Source organism: Hevea brasiliensis, chromosome 8, assembly GCF_030052815.1.
Source record: "Hevea brasiliensis isolate MT/VB/25A 57/8 chromosome 8, ASM3005281v1, whole genome shotgun sequence".
NCBI classification, from domain to species: domain Eukaryota; kingdom Viridiplantae; phylum Streptophyta; class Magnoliopsida; order Malpighiales; family Euphorbiaceae; genus Hevea; species Hevea brasiliensis.
Genome location: NC_079500.1, coordinates 96,271,544 through 96,291,682, shown reverse-complemented (window position 1 = coordinate 96,291,682; position 20,139 = coordinate 96,271,544). Strand labels below are relative to the sequence as shown.

Here is a 20,139-nt window from a genome sequence, read left to right as displayed (position 1 = left end):
ATTATTTTTTCCTTGCTATAATTTTAAATTCTAAATTTAACCTCTTCCTACTTATTTAAATTAAAATATATTTTAATTTTTTTATTATATGTAAGAATAATAACATGTTTATATAATAATTAATAAAAATTCTAAATAATAAAGTAAAAGAGATAATTAAAACTTTAAATATATAAAACTATTAATTTATTGCCACTCTATGTAATTACAAACTCTTAATCTAAAAATTAATATTACCTTAACTTTTAATAAAAAAAAAACTAATAATTACCTCTTAATATTAATTATAATGTCTTTTTTACTCTCACCTTTAGTTTTATATATTGATTTGATATGAATAATTATACCCAAAATATCTATATAAAAAAATTATTAAATTAATATAATATAAGCTAATTATAATATAAAAAATCTTTCAAATTGGCATCAATTGTAGTAGCAAATTCTAAAACTCAAAAATTGGTAACATGATATATATTTTATTCAAAAAAATTTTCCTATTAGCATCTAGTATGGTGTACCAAGTGTAAAATCCCCCCATAATTATTCCTTACTATTAACACTTTAAAGAAAAAGGGGAAAAAAAAAGTAAAATAATTTCACCAATTTTTTTTTTTTGCCCTGCATATCTAAAATGTCTGCCTCATAGACTTAAAAATTGAAGAAATATAATACAACATTATATAAAATTTTGTTAGCTCTAGCAAGGCAAAAAGTGAAACAAAGCAATAAAAATGGTTAAACCTTGCCAATCAAATGCAGCGAAGCAGGCCAGCCAGAAGAAACAGCACTCTGTAAATTAGGTTGCTCCTTGTCCTCTGATAAAGCTGAGATGTAACTGCACAGCAAAAGCAAGAAGTAAGCCAAGTAATAAATGAGGCCAAAAGGCTGGTAATCTAAAGCACTAGCTTGAAACAATTCTTTAGATATTTTGAAGTTTTATGAAAAGAACGCATCAAATTAAAATTAAAATTAAAATTTAAGGTTTCTAATAAACATTTTGACATAGAGTTTTTCTCAACAATAGCTCAAAGTCTCAAATAATAATGCCAAATTGACCCAAAGAAGATTTAACAAGTGTAATGAACAAGGAGGGGATAATATTAGAATATCATTCTGAACCACAGGAAAAGAATTATACCCCAGTAAAGCATCAAACCACACATATATAGTCTGCTTATTATCATTAGGAATAGGAATGCCCCAATCCACTGATGCACGGGAAATTGAAAAATCTTTCAAGCCACTTCTGATCCAGCTTTGCACCTAAAAGCATTGATAGTAGAAAATAGATATCAAATACAACTAGCATGCATGGGGAAAAAAAACTACAAGTAACTAACTGCTTGAGTTGTAGGTTCAAACTTCAAAAAGAAAGAGTAAAGCAAAAGGACTGTCAGACTCCATAGAAACTATCAGATTCCTGGTGCTTCCAATGAACAAGAGAAGCACTAGGTATCCCAAGGCTGTTACCAAGCACATGCTGCAAGCCTGCAACTCACATTAATGCCAAACAGAGGCAAGTTTAAAATAAACCAAATAACTAATAACTTTCTATCCCGCATTCTCACTCCCTAAAATTACTGAAGACCTTTTGCAATTGAATTTAAACCTCATCTCCTGATACATGGGAACCAGGAGCTAGAAGTAAGGGCACCTTAGAAGCCCTATCATCAAACAATCAAATTTCAGATTTAGAGGCCAACTTTACCAAGCAATAACATGAAAGCTAAAACTAGCACCAGAGATTGAACTGTAACTTAGAGAATTTCCAGCTCATGTTTTGACAATATTCCTATTGATTATTCAGTTCATTTCTATCATATAGCATGCAAGAATTGATGCCATACCACCAAAACTTTCTACCTTTAAAGTAGAGCTTGATCCCTTGTCTTGGAAGAAACGGTAAGACTCCAATAAATGGACAATTAAATCTGTTTTCAAAAGCATGTCTGGAAGACATCAGCTCAAGAAATAGAGATACATAGACATGCTTTTGAAAACAAGACATCAGCTCAAGAAAGAGAGATACATAGACATGGTTTTGAAAACAGACTCCAATATATTGTCAGTAAGACCACACAGCTCCTACGATAGTATTTATTGTAGATTAACTACAATAAGTATTAGAATTGTCATTTCATTCTCTTTTATTCTATATCAACATAAGTATAGATCACTAGTAAATATGCAGGTAACACGTAACAAAAAAATTTATATTTCTAACTTTGCATTCCTGAATCTTTAGCCAGAACATGATTATGTTCAACAGAACAGAATAAAAAGCTTCTAAGATAATGTTTACAAAATAACACAGAATGCTTAAAATTAGCTGAGCAGAAGAAAAGAAAATTGTTTATTTCCTACCTCCTTCAAACGGAATGAAGGCTGCACAAAATTTGGATTATGCATCAAAGTTTCTTCTAATAGTTTTTGGTACTTTGACAAGGCAAAAAAATAATTATCCTCTTTCCGCTGAATACATGGCTTTAGATGCATGGGGCAGCAGTTGTTATCAAGTAGCTCCTTCTCATCCTGTAGAATTAGAAAGTTAATGTTGTTACTCACCAGAAAATCCTAACATTAATCTCAGTTAACAACATTTGCATCAACAAATAAAAAAGTAGAAAAAAAAAAGGGTTACCACATGCATTATATAAAACATAGCTGGGAGTGTCATCTCGTAACAACAATGCTTTTTTCGAATTAGAACTTGAAAAGAATGAAAAACAATAAACTTTGGAAATTTTTTATCCTTAAGTCTCAAAGGTTGTCCAAGAATATAATATACAGAATTAGCAGCATCAGAACCCTCTCAATCCCACTAATTGAAACAAAGGCTTTGAAAATGATAGAGCATGAAGACATGGAAATGCAAAGTGCGAAGGTGCCACCTTATACTCCTCACAGTTGACACAGTATAGTCCCTCATAGTCAGCACGGTAAATGTCCCCATTGGCAAGAACCCTAGAATAAAATTCCTTAACAATTGCTTCGTGCTTGGGATCAGTTGTCCGAATGAATTTGTCATACGCAATTTCTAACTGCTCTCCAGAAAACATAAACAAGTTACAGCCAGTAACATTCGTAAAAATCAAACAAGTAGAAAGAGCAAAATTGTCAGATGGAGAGAAAATTTCACATCTTTCCAAAGTGTCTTGTAAGCTTGAGATACAACATCACAGTGCTCACTTGGGCTGAAGCCATGGGCAGCTGCAGCAGTTGCAATCTTCTCTCCATGCTCATCTGTGCCAGTGACGAATATAACCTTCTTTCCTAAAAGCCTCTGCCAATTGATACAAGCAGCAAGAATCAGCCCCTTTTACACAACACAGCAACCACAGAAACGGCCCAATTATATCTACATTCCACACAACTTTATATGTGAAACCCACAAAGGAAAAATAAATATCGAAAAATGCCAGTAATTAAAACAAGATAACAAAATGCAGATAAACTAGTCTCTATGTCAATAAGCTAAAATGTGAACCAAAATAAATTCAATACATACATGCTGACTAGACAACATGACCAAAACGACTGTGCGTATAAACAACATAAACTTGTCCTAAACTATCAAGCTAAAAATTCTTCAACAAAACAACGAATTAACCTGAAATCGAGATATGGCATCAGCAGCAATGGTGGTGTAGGCACTACCCATATGAGGAGGAGCATTCACGTAATAAAGCGGAGATGTGAGGACGAATGTTTCTGTTGCAACTGCTTCATCGTTTTGGGCACTATTGTGACTGCAATTGTTAATTGTGCAAAACGCAACCGTTCTTGATTTAGAAGAAGAAAAGAAGAGATTTGGAGGGAAACTGAGACGATTCTTGAAATGGGCAGTTGTCCTTGGTCTTGTACTGATGGAATAGAGAGGGTTTAAGAGGCAAAGAGTGTTTTGTATTGAGCAGTTTATTCTCGCAGCCATTTCTTCCTTTTATTAAACTCAAGATTGGGTTTCTCACTGTTCAAGGCAGACTGTTGCAGCTTGCAAGCAGATTCTGGTTCTTCTTTAAACGCAGAGGCCTATCGACAAAGCAGCAGCGCTCGGTTTTGGTTCTGTTAGCCCGAGTGACGACCATATCGTCCGTCTAAAATTTACGTAATTACGATGTCGTTTTGGGCAACTCGACCTCTGCAACCGGTTAAGTGTTTTGCTCACCCCAATCGAATTTAAAACACTATTTTTTTAATCATTTATATAAATAATAAATTAAATATAAAGTATTTTTTTACAATAATTCTATAAATTTTTAATAGAATAAATAGAATTCAAATATTTTAAAAAATATTAATTATAAATTAATTATAAAATAAATAAAATTAAATATGAGTTTAATAGTTTGAATAATAAATTAAATCAAATTTAATCATTATAATACTCAATTTGAATAATTCGTGAGCTTTTAATATTCATTTTTATTTATATTATGTTTAAATGATAAATTACAATACATTTACGATCTTATCATATATGATGAAAATATAAATACACACTCCAACTCAATTTTATTTATTTTTAATTTAAAATAATAATTTTTATTTAAATTTAAAGAAATTTATAATTTAGTTCCTAAATTTTTCCTAAAAATTAATTATTTAGTCATTTGATTTTACGCTATATTATATTATAGTCTCTTAATTTTAAGAAATAAATTATTTAGTCTCTTTAGTTTTAATATATATAGTAATTTAATTTCTAAAATTTTAATATTTATAATAATTTCATTCATTAATAGAATGACTAAATTATTTTAATTTATTAAAATTATAGGTACTAAAATGTGGTATAATATAAATTTAAGTGTTAAATAATTAATTTTTAAAAATTTATAAATTAAAGTGTAAAATAGTATAAAATTAAGGTACTAAATAATTAATTTTTTAAAATTTATAGATTAAATGTAATTTAAGGCAAAACTCATGAACTAAATTTTAAATTTTCCTTAAATTTACAATGATAATAAATTCAAGCTAATTCTAAATGGGTCTGAATATTTTTAAAAATTTAATCCAGTTAAGTTTAAATATGAAAAAAAATTCAATCCAGTTTATTTTAATTTTAGTTTTTAAAATAATTTTATATAATTATTATTATGAAAAATTATGCACAAATTATTATTTAAATTTTAAAGTTAATTGCTAATATAATATATAATATATATTTTTAATTATTTTATAATTATATAGTTTTTAATTATAAGATAAATGTAAAAAATTATAAAATGATTTAATTCATTTATAAACAAAAAATTAGAGAAATAAAAGATATTATTAAATTGTATATTCTATAATTATGATATATAATAATTATAAGATATTATAATTCTAATTTTATTATATAATAAAATTATATATACAATTAACTTTTAATTTCATTTTAATTCAATATAATTTAAATTTAATTATTAATAAAAAATCAAAATCAAATTATAATGATAAATTAAATTTGCTTGAATATAATCTTTTATTTAAAACTTTAAAAATCATGCACACTTTTAGGCCCATTAGACAATAAAATAGTATTTAATATTTTAACTAACATCAAAGCAATATTTCTCTTATTTATAAGCATAAATATTTATAATAGTATTTATAAGTCGATAAGTAGATAATGAAATGTTACTTCAAATTTTTAATATAATTTTTAGTGTTTTTGACAAAGTTTTTTTAAAAAAATAAATTCAATTAAAATATTATAAAAATGTAAATAAATTACATTATAATCTTTATAATTTAATAAAATTTATAATTTAATATATGTATTTTTAAAATTAAATAATTTTATTTGTCACGACCCAACCTATGGGTCCGACCGGCACTAGGACCTGGGCCAGCCTAAAGCCCCCGAGACCCGTAGTAAGCCTAACTGTTCATTAACCCAACTCTAAGGCCCATTTGGGCCCAATTTCAAGAAAACAAACGGACAGAGTCCGGCCATAAAATGGACTTTCCAACGGGGAGTTTTTGACTCACCCGACCTGTAAACAAAATATATCATCAATTGGGGAGCTCAGCTCACCCTCCACATACTCATATCGGCATAAAAATAAATGGGAGCTCAGCTCCCTCATCCAATCCATCAAACATGCATATAATTTTACAGGTCCACATGACAATTTATATTACAGACCCGAATCATTTAAATATTTCTAACACATGCGGAAATTCTAGGAGTAAATAAAATTACAAAACTATTGATAAACAACCTGCGAAGGAGAAAAGCAGGTTAACCACAATAAAATCCTCCTGCTTTGAGAAAAATATTGAGCAGAGTGAGCGTTCGACTCATAGAGTAAAATATCAATTTTAACCATAATCTATATAACTATCTAGAACTAATGCAACTTTGTGGAGTGAAATGCAACAACCATATTTTCACATCATAACAACAAAAGGTAATTTGAAGCACTCACGCACTCGTAACATCAATCATAATATATGGGGTGATCCCCTATACAGCTCTCTTAAATCCAACCTGGTGCCAGCGAAGAACTCAGCTCGGACTTCCACTTAATAACCAAATCGGGGTCCCAGCGAAGAACTCAAGCCGTGTCTACCCCGAAGGACCGGGTCCCAGCGAAGATCTCAAGCCGTGTCTACCCGTCCTATCCATAGTCCACACCACATCACACGCACGCCAACGCACTCCAAATTACCACAACAACATCCATGGCACGCTAACAGTTATGAATGCAACATAAATCGTGCCTAGAGTTTAACTACATAAATATTTGCATATAAGTGATGCATGGGCATGCTTGAACATATAATAATATCGAAATTACAATTAAAATTAATATTTTACTCACAGACTTGACGGCAATCAACTTTGTGGCGGAGGAAGAAAGGTCATCGGCTCACGACAATTATATTATAATTATTTAATACAAATGACTCAATACAAATCAAGAAAAGACCCAATACGTCCTAAGTCGTGCCGAAAATCCGGCAGAGTCTCCCTTATACCTAGGACCTACCCAACCTGCAAAAGGGCTCAAAACACACTTCTATATCCACAATCCATATATCCACAACTCAATCACATCACACAGCCCCTCCTGGGCCCATCAAATCAATCATTCATCACAATATGTAAAATTTCAATTTAGTCCTTATAATTAATCATTTTTGCAAAAAGCGCTCAAATAAGCTCTAAAAATTATAAAACTCGCCCGCGGTCCTTAGAAATATTACTAAGCTATTGCAAAAGAATCGTAATTTTCTAAGCTACCACGAATATTTTATGGATTTTTAATCCTATTTAAGCACTAGAAAATTACGAAAAAGCAAGGTTGGGTTTACCTTTGCCGATTCCGACTTGAGAACGCTCGGGATGCCCGACAATGGTGGGGTAGCCAAAACCTCGATCCAATTGGAGACTTTTCCAGGTGGTAGTCTGCGTAGGAAATTCACAGATCCGGACAACTGTCGAATTTTCGCGAATTGAGGATACCTACACGAAGCCCAATAATAATATATAAAAAATCAGGGGTGTTACATTCTTCCCCCCTTACAGAAAATTCGTCCTCGAATTTTACACAAGGCAGAATAAAGCACATGATTATACATTGAACAGATAAGGGTACTTGCTACGCATATCCCGTTCTAACTCCCAGGTGCCCTCTTCCACTGACTGACTCCTCCACAAAACCTTAACCATAGGGATCTGTTTTGATCTCAGCTGTCTCACTTGGTAGTCCACTATGGCTACAGGCTGCTCCTCAAATGTCAAGTTCTCTTTTAGCTCTATCACATCCACATTGCGTACATGAGAAGGATCGGGAATGTATTTCTGAGCATGGAGATGTGAAACACGGGATGAGCGTGAGAGAGGTTGGGTGGTAGCTCAACCGGTGAGGCAATGCTCCAACTCTATCAGTAACCTCAAAAGGTCCAATATACCGAGGTGCCAACTTGCCCTTCTTTCCAAATCTCATGACTCCCTTCATTGGAGAAACCTTTAGGAATACATAGTCGCCCACTGCAAACTCCACATCCCTCCGTCTGGGGTCTGCATAACTCTTCTGCCTACTGAAAGCTGTTTTCAGTCATTCCCTGATTAAAGGAACTATCTCTGAAGTGTACTGCACTAGGTTTACATCATGCACCTTCGATTCCCCCATTTCTGTCCAACACAGAGGAGACCTATACTTTGTTCCATATAGTGCCTCATAGGGTGGCATCCTATCTTTGGAGTGATAACTGTTGTTGTAGGCAAACTCCACCAAAGCTAGCTGCTCATCCCATTGATCTCCAAAATCCAAAACACTCATGCGAAGCATGTCTTCCAGTGTTTGGATTGTCCTTTCGGACTGTCCATCTGTCTGAAGGTGGAAAGCCGTACTGAAGTTCAACTTTGTGCCAAGTGCCTCCTGCAACTTTCTCCAAAACCGAGAAGTGAACTGGGGCCCTCTGTCAGATATTATGGAAGCCGGAACTCCATGCAATCTGACTATTTCTCGAATGTAGAGCCGGGCGTACTGTGCCACAGAATATGTAGTCTTCACAGGCAAGAAGTGAGCTGATTTGGTTAGGTGGTCTACAATTACCCATATCGAATCATATCTTCGCGTGGTACGAGGCAACCCAGTCACAAAATCCATAGAAATCATTTCCCACTTCCATTCTGGGATAGGGAGCTCTTGCAACTTCCCTGACGGTCTCTGGTGTTCAAACTTCACCTTCTGACAAGTCAAGCACTTGGACACAAAGTCTGCTATGCCTCTCTTCATGCCATTCCACCAATAGCTATCTCTCACATCATGGTACATCTTGGTGGAACCTGGGTGGACACTGTACAGTGTATAGCGTGCCTCTCGCATGATTTCATTCCTGAGGTTGTCCACATTGGGCACACATATCCTAGAACCTTGCACTAGGGCGCCATCATTGGCAAATCCAAACTCACCACCTTCACCCTGCTGTACTCTTTCTATGATCTTCATTAATTGTTGGTCTCTGTGTTGAGAAACTCTAACTCTATCTCGCAAGTCTGGCCTCACTGAAAAATGAGCCAACAAGACCCCCTCATCTGAAAGATCTAGGATTAAACCTTGATCCATCAACTCATGTACTTTCTGAATCAACGGTCTCTTCTCTGTGAAATGTGCGCCAAAGCGCTGGAAGATTTTACGCTAAAGCATCTGCTACTACATTGGCCTTCCCAGGGTGGTACTGGATGGTGCAATCATAGTCTTCCAGAAGCTCCATCCATCTCCTCTGTCTCAAGTTTAAATCCCTCTGTTGGAAGATGTACTTCAAACTCTTATAGTCGGTGTATATCTCGCACACTTCACCATATAGGTAGTGTCTCCAGATTTTTAGTGCAAAGACTACACCGCCATTTCCAAATCATGGGTGGGATAGTTACGCTCATGCCTCTTCAGTGCCTTGAAGCATAAGCCACTACTTTTCCATTCCGCATCAAAACACACCTAGGCCAACTCAAGGCGTCACGATTACCAGTGTATCCTTCACCGCTCATAGGTAGTGTTAACACGAGGCGATGGTTAGACACTCCTTATCCTCATCATTATAACCGACTCTATCGAGCTCTCTTCTGTCCTTTGGATCTTATCCACTTCCCTTTTCCTATTTTTAGTATTGTTGATATCTTTTCAACTCATTGTACTTATTCCTTAATTTTTAGTCCTATCTCATCCTTACACATTTTCCTTCAAAGATGTCTATCCCATCATCAACTTTAACTTTCATTTTGTTTCTTAGTCTTATCTTGATTACTAGTTCTATTACTTCAGGAATTCTAACCTTACGATTTACTCCTATCAGCACATTCTTCACCTTATGTAACACTTGTAATTAACCATAGAAAATTTTCCTTGTATCCCCCTTTTCCCAACTTAACTATCAGAATATTATCATTCCCTACCAGCCTTAGTAGGAAATTGCTTATCCTGGATGGATATGAGCCCCAGAACTATAAGTTCCATCTGAACTAACACGGCTATGGAAAATGTGTGCCATGCCTTAATTCTAAACAAGATACTTCACATGTTCATTCTCCTTAATATAATCACATATATTGCCCATAGCTTTCCAAACTCCAGCCTCAACTTTTCCCATTAGTAACAATTTCATCTATTGAAACTCATCCATAAATAGTACTTCATCTAGCTCATAGTTTAGAACAGTCGCAAACCTTAGTAGCTAACTCAATTTAACTCCTGTCATTACTCTGATCGTCCTTTCATACTTAACACTAGGTATGCACTTACTGTCATTCTCATATCAGGAAATTGTATATGAATTGGTGCCTATTAAAATCTCAATAACTAGGTCTCCTTGACTCAGTTTCTGTTCCTTATATAACCTTCTAGAACCAAAAGTACAAGCTAAACTTGAAAAGAAAGAAAATATCCTCTTATATTCAACTACACCCGATTGTCATATTATAACGTTTCACCTAAGTTTCTTGGTCTTTCTCTCCAAATTTCATCATCTCCTAGCACAATTATGCTCTACCTATAAGGTATCATCTGCATGAACCCTTTACCGTACCATTTTCCTTCTTGACATAATATTTTATAATTTATTAACTTTACTTATACTCGACCTATGATTCATATCTATCATCGTTTTTATTGTGCCCTTAACTTTTGTTGATTCCTGAAAGATTTCTCTCACTAATAAATTCTTCCAACACTAATTCCACCCTTATCTAGGGTCATTAATTTGATCCTTGAACTTTCTAGTGATTTATAACCATCCAGACTTGTCACTTTTCGTTCTACCCCTACTATTGTCCTGTCATTATTGCTTCACTACAAAGTGATTCTGTTGATCACACTAAAAATGTTTGTCTGACATTCATAACGAACCTCTAACTACCTTCTCACTATCTCAAAAGTCTAACCTAAAACCTATGTGTCATTATCTATCATTCTTTTCCTCTCATCATACCTATTTGATCCATTATAATGACTTTTATTCAACTTATCGCTTACTAACTTCTCTTTCTCTACCTATTTAGGTAGTCCGCAATACCATCGCACACCTTCTAACATTTACTCATTATTATTGTATTCCATACCTCCATCACTTTTCTCACTAATGTGGTCCCATTTTGGGTTTTCCATCCTTGTCATTCTCCTTGCCAAGAATAACACTTAGCCTATCCTATATCTTAACTTTGTTCCTTTTATTATGCGCTCTTTAGGTTGTCCTTTCATTTATTTCCTTTGTCTTACCCAAAATAGAACTTGACTATTTTATCCCTGGTTCCATTCTTCTTCCTAACATAATAGCTGTACTTGCTAACTATATCTTTCAGAGTCTCTATCGCGTTATCATATGTCTGTGCTACTCATATTTGGTCCTTTGACCACTCTAGCTAGTACTTCCACTAGCATTTAGATTATATTGCATCTGCAATCAATTGCCCAAACTTTCATTCTGCACTTTCTTTATCCATTGGCCTTCTGTGATTTATCTTCGCTAATTTATTACTCTTAACACTATTATAATTAGATTATACTATTGTTTTGAATAATTTGAAATTAGAAAGGAACTCAGCAAATTACAGTCATACTTTTATTGTATGATCTCTATTCTTATCCTTTAGCTTACATAATACCCTTACTACCTCGAGAACTGATTCTGCAGTAATTTTATTTATTATTATTATTATTATTATTATTATTATTATTATTATTATTATTATTATTATTATTATTATTATTATTATTTTCCATGTTTACTCAATTCCAAAACTTAAGATTTCGGGCACCCAAACCCGTCATCCAATTCAAAGGATTTACATCCATCGTGATCTGATTATATATGATTCCTATAATGGAACTTGTATCCTCTCCAGGATACCGAGCCAACTACTCTCTACCACACTCTACAGTCCCATCTGGGACACTATTCCATAAGTCATCATTATCAGTAATAACCTTCGATCCATTCTGAAAAGATAGGACTATATCCTAACTTGCTGCAACAAAGGTACTACATCTACCACCTTGCCAGAACCATGTCAAGTTAATGACTCTTTTATCATATCATAGCTCTATAAATCATCAATTCATAGTTTCGACCTTCTTTAGGTCGTAGAGTTGTACTTTATTCCATCCTGATACCCACACGGTATGCTATTCTCACGCTATAAGTGTCACCTTTACTTTGCAACTAGTCCAAAACCTGCAGTGCGATGGCAACTCTTGATGTAACTCTAGCTCATCTTTGAGGTAATCGAGTCACGACTCTAGTTATCACCCAACCGTGACCTTTCAATATTCTAACTCTAGACTCTTAGCAGAGTTCCCAACTCCTCTGCAAATATAGAACTCTGTTACGCATAAGCTGTACCAAAGCAAGCCATCTCAAACACCCTCATTATGGAGCACCACGGGGATGCACGCGCGACTCTACACAATAATCTCATGTCGGTCTTGTGTCTGCGACTTACAGAGCGGACATCGAGAACATTGTATAGTTACTACGATACGTCTGACCGACTAGGTCTCCTAATTTCTTATCTCTCCGAATCTTCTATTATCACAAACTTATTACATTTGGGTCATCTGATGTTGCCGGTAGTGGTATCCTCATCCTTATCTAGGGCAACTGTACTTTTAAGACTCACTTTTATGTACTCGTGTCTTACGAAATGGGCACACCATTTAAACCCATCTTGACAAAATATAACATTTCTTGGAGTACGTATCCTCATGATAGATCTCACATGTCTACTAACTCTATTTCACATTTACGTGTACTCCACGAAAATCAAGACACTAAGCGAGGTAATCTTATATTTCCAGGCATAACGTAGAATCTAGAAACAAAGAATTACAGAAAAGACGAAATGAATCCTATACTCCGCATGTGACTCTAGTAGACTCTTCCCAACACTTAGATAATTTTTCCCTATGAATGGAGCCTAAGCTCGATACCACATTTGTCACGACCCAACCTATGGGTCGGACCAAGACTAGGACACAGGCCACCTAAAGCCCCGAGACCCGTAGTAAGCCTAAGCGTTCATTAACCCAACTCTAAGGCCCATTTGGGCCCAATTTCAAGAAAACAAGCGGACAGTCAGGCCATAAAATGGACTTTCCAACGGGGAGTTATTGACTCACCCGACCTGTAAACAAAATATATCATCAATTGGGGAGCTCAGCTCACCCTCCACATACTCATATCGGCATAAAAATAAATGGGAGCTCAGCTCCCTCATCCAATCCATCAAACATGCATATAATTTTACAGGTCCACATGACAATTTATATTACAGACCCGAATCATTTAAATATTTCTAACACATGCGGAAATTCTAGGAGTAAATAAAATTACAAAACTATTGATAAACAACATGAGAAGGAGAAAAGCATGATAACCACAATAAAATCCTCCTGTGCTTTGAGAAAAATATTGAACAGGAGTGAGCGTTCGACTCAGAGAGTAAAATATCAATTTTAACCATAATCTCTATAACTATCTAGAACTAATGCAACCTGTGGAGTGAAATGCAACAGCAACCATATTTTCACATCATAACAACAAAAAGGTAATTTGAAGCACTCACGCACCCTGTAACATCAATCATAATATATGGGAGCTGATCCCCTATCTGACTCTCTTAAATCCAACACGGTGCCGTGAAGAACTCAGCTCGGACTTCCACTTAATAACCAAATCGGGGTCCCAGCGAAGAACTCAAGCCGTGTCTACCCCGAAGGACCGGGTCCCAGCGAAGATCTCAAGCCGTGTCTACCCGTCCTATCCATAGTCCACACCACATCACACATGCGCCAACGCACGCTGCTCCAAATTACCACAACAACATCCATGGCACGCTAACAGTTATGAATGCAACATAAATGGTGCCTAGAGTTTAACTACATAAATATTTGCATATAAGTGATGCATGGGCATGCTTGAACATATAATAATATCGAAATTACAATTAAAATTAATATTTTACTCACAGACTTGACGGCAATCACTGTGGCGGCTGGGCGGAGGAAGAAGGCATCGGCTCACACGACAATTATATTACAATTATTTAATACAAATGACTCAAAACAAATCAAGAAAAGACCCAATACGTCTAAGTCGTAGAAAATCCGTGAGTCTCTCTTATACCTAGGACCTACCCAACCTGCAAACGGGCTCAAAACACACTTCTATATCCACAATCCATATATCCACAACTCAATCACATCACACAGCCCTCCTGGGCCCATCAAATCAATCATTCATCACAATATGTAAAATTTCAATTTAGTCCTTATAATTAATCATTTTTGCAAAAACTGCTCAAATAAGCTCTAAAAATTATAAAACTCTGCCCCGCGGTCCTTAGAAATATTACTAAGCTATTGCAAAAAGAATCGTAATTTTCTAAGCTACCACGAATATTTTATGGATTTTTAATCCTATTTAAGCACTAGAAAATTACGAAAAAGCAAGGTTCGGGTTTACCTTTGCCGATTCCGACTTCGGGACCGCGCTCGGGATGCCTGACAATGGTGGGGTAGCCAAAACCTCGATCCAATTCGGAGACTTTTCCAGTGTAGTGCATGTAGGAAATTCACAGATCCGGACAACTGTCGAATTTCCGCGAATTGAGGATACCTACACGAAGCCCAATAATAATATATAAAAAATCAGGGGTGTTACATTATTCCTCACATTACTCGGCATTAGGGGTGTGCAAACGGTCGGTTCGGTTCCGAACCGAACCGAACCGATAAAACCGAAAATCGAAAATCGAAAATTTTAAAAATCGAACCGAACCGATTGATAAGAGAAAATCGAATAGAATCGAACCGATAAATTTCGGTTCGATTCGATTTTAAACCGATCAAATCGAAATTTATAAAATTTTATATTTTTAACATTAAATCTAAATAGTAAAAACATAAAAACAAAAAAATTAGAAATCAAAACTCAAAAATCTTTAGGTTCGATTCGGTTTTCTTTGATTTTGGTTCGGTTCGATTCGGTTCGATTCAATTTGATTCGATTTTTTTGATTTCCTATATATATTAATAATTTCGATTCGGTTCGATTTTTTTGATTTTTTTATGAAAATAACCGAACCGAAATTATTAAAATTATAAACCAAACCGAACCGAACCGATTAAATTTTAAAATCAAACCGATTGAACCGAATTAATTGATTCGATTTGATTTTTTGATTTAAATCGAAAACTGCACACCCTACTCGGCATCAACTTTCTTGGATTTTTGATAGTAAATTAAAAATATATTTATTATATAATATTAAAAATATATTGATATAATACCACAAATTTAATATTGATATAATCTTTTTTATCAGAAAAGCATAATTCATTAAACAGTTAACGTAATACATAATCCTAAGTTTCCAGTGGATTCGAAGTACTTCCAAAGGTTTGCCAAGTCAGCTTTCAGTCGGTGATTTTTGTTTTGTTGTTATTGAAGATGCCAAAATAGTTCTACATTATTATTCACTAGGCTGCGCCCGCCAATGATTTTTTTTTTTTTTTTTAACAATGTAATTTTATTTTTTAAATATTTAACTTTTTTTATGATTATCTGTAAAATAAAACAATGAAATTGTAAAAAATTCAAATAATTTATGACTAAACGTAAAAAATAATTAAAACGTTTACCTTAATTATTAAATTTAACAAAAAATTTTAATTTATCAATTTAATTATAAACATTTTATATTAATTTTAATTTTAATAATAAATTTAATTAACAATAATTAAAATCATTAATTAATAAATTATTTAAATATTTTCATTTATATATTATTAATATTAACTAATTTATTTAATTTGATTAATTTGTTAAGTAATTTTAAAATTTTCATTGATTTTAATAATTTTTCTATTATTGATAAAAAATATAATAATTAAATAATATATCTAATATTATTTTTTTTTATCTTTTTATTATATTTTTAATTTATATGTTTTTAACTATTTTATTTTGAATTTAATAAAAAAATTATTATTTAAATATAAAATATTAATAAATAATATAACTAAGATAAATTTAATTATAATTTCCCAAATAGTAAACATTTGATTCAGTAAAATAATATTTTTATTTAATTTATTTACAAATAGTACCTAAAATGATAATAAAAATTAAATTATTGTCTAATGTTAATAATGTTGACATATATTTAAATTATTTTTATCAATTAAATTATCTAATTAAGTTAATTGCTCAAATTAAAACTATTATGAAAGTTTAAATTTAAATTGATAAAATTAAAAATTTGTGTTAAAATCTGAAAAACTAAAATAATCTTATTTTTTAATTAATTAAGAAAATTTAAATTAATCTATACTTTAACTAATAAAATCTTAATAAGGAATAAAAATCCTAATAGAATATTAAAATTAACATCCATAAAATTATCCATATATATATATATATATTTTGAATTAACTAAAAAAGTAAAAGTAATTAAATAATAATTAATTAAATTAAAAAAAATTATTCATTCGAGAAGTAAAATGTACAAAGATTAATTTGATTGTAGGAAAATTTCATCAGAATTTCAAAATAAAAACTTATAAATAATAAGAAATATTATATAAATAGAAGTCTATTTAGAATTAAAATAAAAAAATAATTAAAATATGATCGAAATTTTAATAGTGTAATTATGAATATTTAAAATATAAATTATATATATAATTTTAGGGATTTTGCAAATAAATTTTAACTTCATTTTATTTGGCTAAAATTTTTCGTAAATTACTAAAATATTTTTATGCTTTCACACGGTATTATTTTTTCCTTGCTATAATTTTAAATTCTAAATTTAACCTCTTCCTACTTATTTAAATTAAAATATATTTTAACTTTTTTATAATATGTAAGAATAATAACATGATTATATAATAATTAATAAAAATTATGAGGATAAGTCGAACAGCTTCAAAATGAATATGAGAAAACCCTTATTGTCTCTATCTGGGGATGAGCTGATGAGGGATTTCTAAGGTTACGTACTGTTCAGCAGATGAACTCTGGAGGGAGCATTGATCCATTCTGGAGGCCTGAACATATTCTTTTGATAAAGATCTTCTGGAAGAAATGAGAGATCTGATAGATCTGGTCAAAGATCCAGATCGTCTGTAGATGTTGTATGGACTAAGAAGAGGAATAAGAGATTCTACAACCTGAGCATCTTCAGGTAAAGTGGATATTTCCATGAGATTATCAATTCTAGAGGATAGTGTTCTCCGAAGTGGTGAAGAAATGAAAGAGAAGAAGTGAGGTCCAACCTGAGCATCTTCAGGTAAAGTGGATATTTCCACGATATTATCAATTATAGAGGATAGTGTTCTCCAAAGTGATGAAGAAAAGGAAAGAGAATAAGTGAGGTTAACAATCTCAGAGGGAGAAGGGGTCTATAAGGATGCATCTCCGAGAAACTCAGAAAAGAGAGCGTTGACTGCTTATAAGGGAGTCAGGTGGCAAAATTGAGCTTTCCTCCAAGATGACAAGTTCCCATTACCAAAGCCTGAAGCCTTGTTCACTCAACTACACGAAACCCATATCTTCTCCAAGTTTGATCTTAAAGCTGGTTTTTGGCAATTAGGTATTAACCCCTTTGATAGGCCCAAGACTGCTTTCTGCATTCCTACGGCCCCCTATGGAAAAACTCGAAATTCTTTGTCAGTCAAAACTTTAAATATATAAAACTATTAATTTATTGCCACTCCATGTAATTACAAACTCTTAATCTAAAAATTAATATTACCTTAACTTTTAATATAAAAAAAAACTAAAATAAACACCGATCAACTTTAACTCAGTTGTATTTGTTAGTCTTTAAAATTATAAGGTCTTGAGTTTAAATTTCAATTAGAACTATTTAAAAAAATAAAATAAATACTCACAAACTTTATTAAATAATATAAATTCTCTTAAATTATAAAAAAATAACAATGATATATTCTTATATTTTCTCTCCCTTTATAAATTAAGTATGCAATTTATTAAATGCAGCGATTGGACCTAAAAGTCTAAACATTTATGTTATTTTTTTTATTATGGCCAAACATTTTAATTTTAGAAAATAAAGCTTAATTTTTAAAGTTGAGTGTAATTATAATAAAAAGAAAAACTAAATTTGAGAAAGTAAAAAATAGCAAGAAATTCTGTATATGATGAATGTATAATAAGTAAAATAAATATATTTATGTGTTTAAATTTATAATAAATTAAATTTAAATAAAATTTTTATTTACAATTTAAAAATTTAAAATTTTTGTATTAGGTTTAATTTTAATTATTATAAAAGTTATTTAGTGTAACAGTAAATTTATTATATTTATAATGCCACGTGTTTGAGTTGTAGAAGTAGTCTTTTTGTAAAATAGGAAAAAAATTTTATTAGCAATGTAATTTTTATTTTTTATTTTTATAATATCTTTAAGACCAATTGAATTTAAAAGTTTAAATATTTTTCAATTACTAATTTTTTAAACATACCATGCACATTATTTATACTAATTACTTGTGATTTAATTTATTTTTATATATTTTTTATATAATTATAAGATTAAAGATTATTGCTTCAGTCTAATTAGTAGTAAAATCAAATAAATAAAATAAAAATAAGTAGTAACTGAATTAAAATAATAAAAATAAAAATATTAATATTAATTAAAATAATAATTACCTCTTAATATTAATTATAATGTCTTTTTTACTCTCACCTTTAGTTTTATATATTGATTTGATATGAATAATTATACCCAAAATATCTATATAAAAAATTATTAAATTAATATAATATAAGCTAATTTTACAATTTAAAAGGAAAAAAATTTATAATTTGATTTTGTATAATCAATTATATAAAAAATTATAATTCCTTAATATTTTTTAAGGAATTAATATAATATGTTTTTCATCATGGTAATTTATGTTAGGTACAGTTTAGACTTTTCATGATTATTAAATTAAGTATGATTAATTTCCTTAACAACATCATTAGTTATGGTGTAAGTTTTTCCTTTTTAAAATAATCTTTAAAAAATCAATCACATTATTAAATATAAAAATTTCAATTTTAAATCTCTTAAAAAAATAAATTAGTTATATGTGTTATGAATAAAATATAAAATATAAAAAAAATTTCATAATAAAATATAATATTTACCTTTAAAATTATATATGTTAACATAAAATTTATTTATAAAATTAGAAATCAGAGACAATTATTAAAATATACCTAATAATTTAAATTATATATCTATATTTATTTATACAAGGCTGACATGATATTTTTTATTTCAATTAGTGTTAATGTCAAGTTAATATTTTATTAAAAATTATTATAAGAGTATATTTTCTTATATATTTTATATTATTTTAACAATTCATTTTGTTGATCTTATTTATAATCCATTTTTTAAAATTTTTTTAAAATATGTTTGCCTATTATTTTTTGTAGCATTAAAAATTTCAATATTATAAATAATATAAACATTAAGAACATTTCTATATTTTTTGTAATTTTACTTATTTATTTGCTAATTATTTAATTAAATTTATGACTTCTTCAAAACAAATCATACCGTTAGAATCTTTAATTTTTTTTATTAAAATTTTAGTTTAGTTATAAATTTTTATTAAGAATCTTAGCTGAATTATATTTATTGTATTGTAATTTATAATATTTTAGTACTAAAATTACATATTTCTGTTTATTTAAATTTAAATAATTAATATTTTATAAATAGTAACTTTATAATTATATTAAAATATATAGATATGTTATAGATTAACTGTATTTTTTATTTATTAATTTCATATATTAGTTAATTATTTATTATATAATTTTATATTTAATTAAAATTAAATATAAGTAAAATTAAAATTAAAATTTATATAAATTTAAATAATAAAAATATAAATTTAATTAATATAAAAATTAAAGATATTTTTAATAAAATTAATGTTTTCTAATTTTTTTACTATATTTATATTATATATAGATTATAAATATTTTAATTTTAAATAATAGATTTTAATTTTTAAAATTGGATGAAATTATAATTAATGTGTAAATTGAATTTAAGAAAGTTAATCATTGCATTTGGGGAGAGAAGACAAACTTGCTTCTTACAATCGCGG

General features: G+C 30.7%; 1 protein-coding gene across 1 annotated transcript; it reads right to left on the bottom strand.

Moving 5' to 3' along the window:
- Nucleotides 1-722: 722 nt before the first annotated feature.
- Nucleotides 723-4,117, bottom strand: LOC131182364 (methionine--tRNA ligase, chloroplastic/mitochondrial-like). The gene is made up of 6 exons (XM_058151745.1): nucleotides 3,614-4,117; nucleotides 3,143-3,286; nucleotides 2,895-3,044; nucleotides 2,368-2,535; nucleotides 1,142-1,266; nucleotides 723-838 (listed from the first exon to the last, which is right to left on the bottom strand). Exons 1-6 carry the CDS (start codon nucleotides 3,932-3,934, stop codon nucleotides 739-741), a joined length of 1,008 nt encoding a protein of 335 aa, XP_058007728.1. The 5' UTR covers nucleotides 3,935-4,117; the 3' UTR covers nucleotides 723-738.
- Between the last annotated feature and the right edge of the window lie 16,022 nt (nucleotides 4,118-20,139).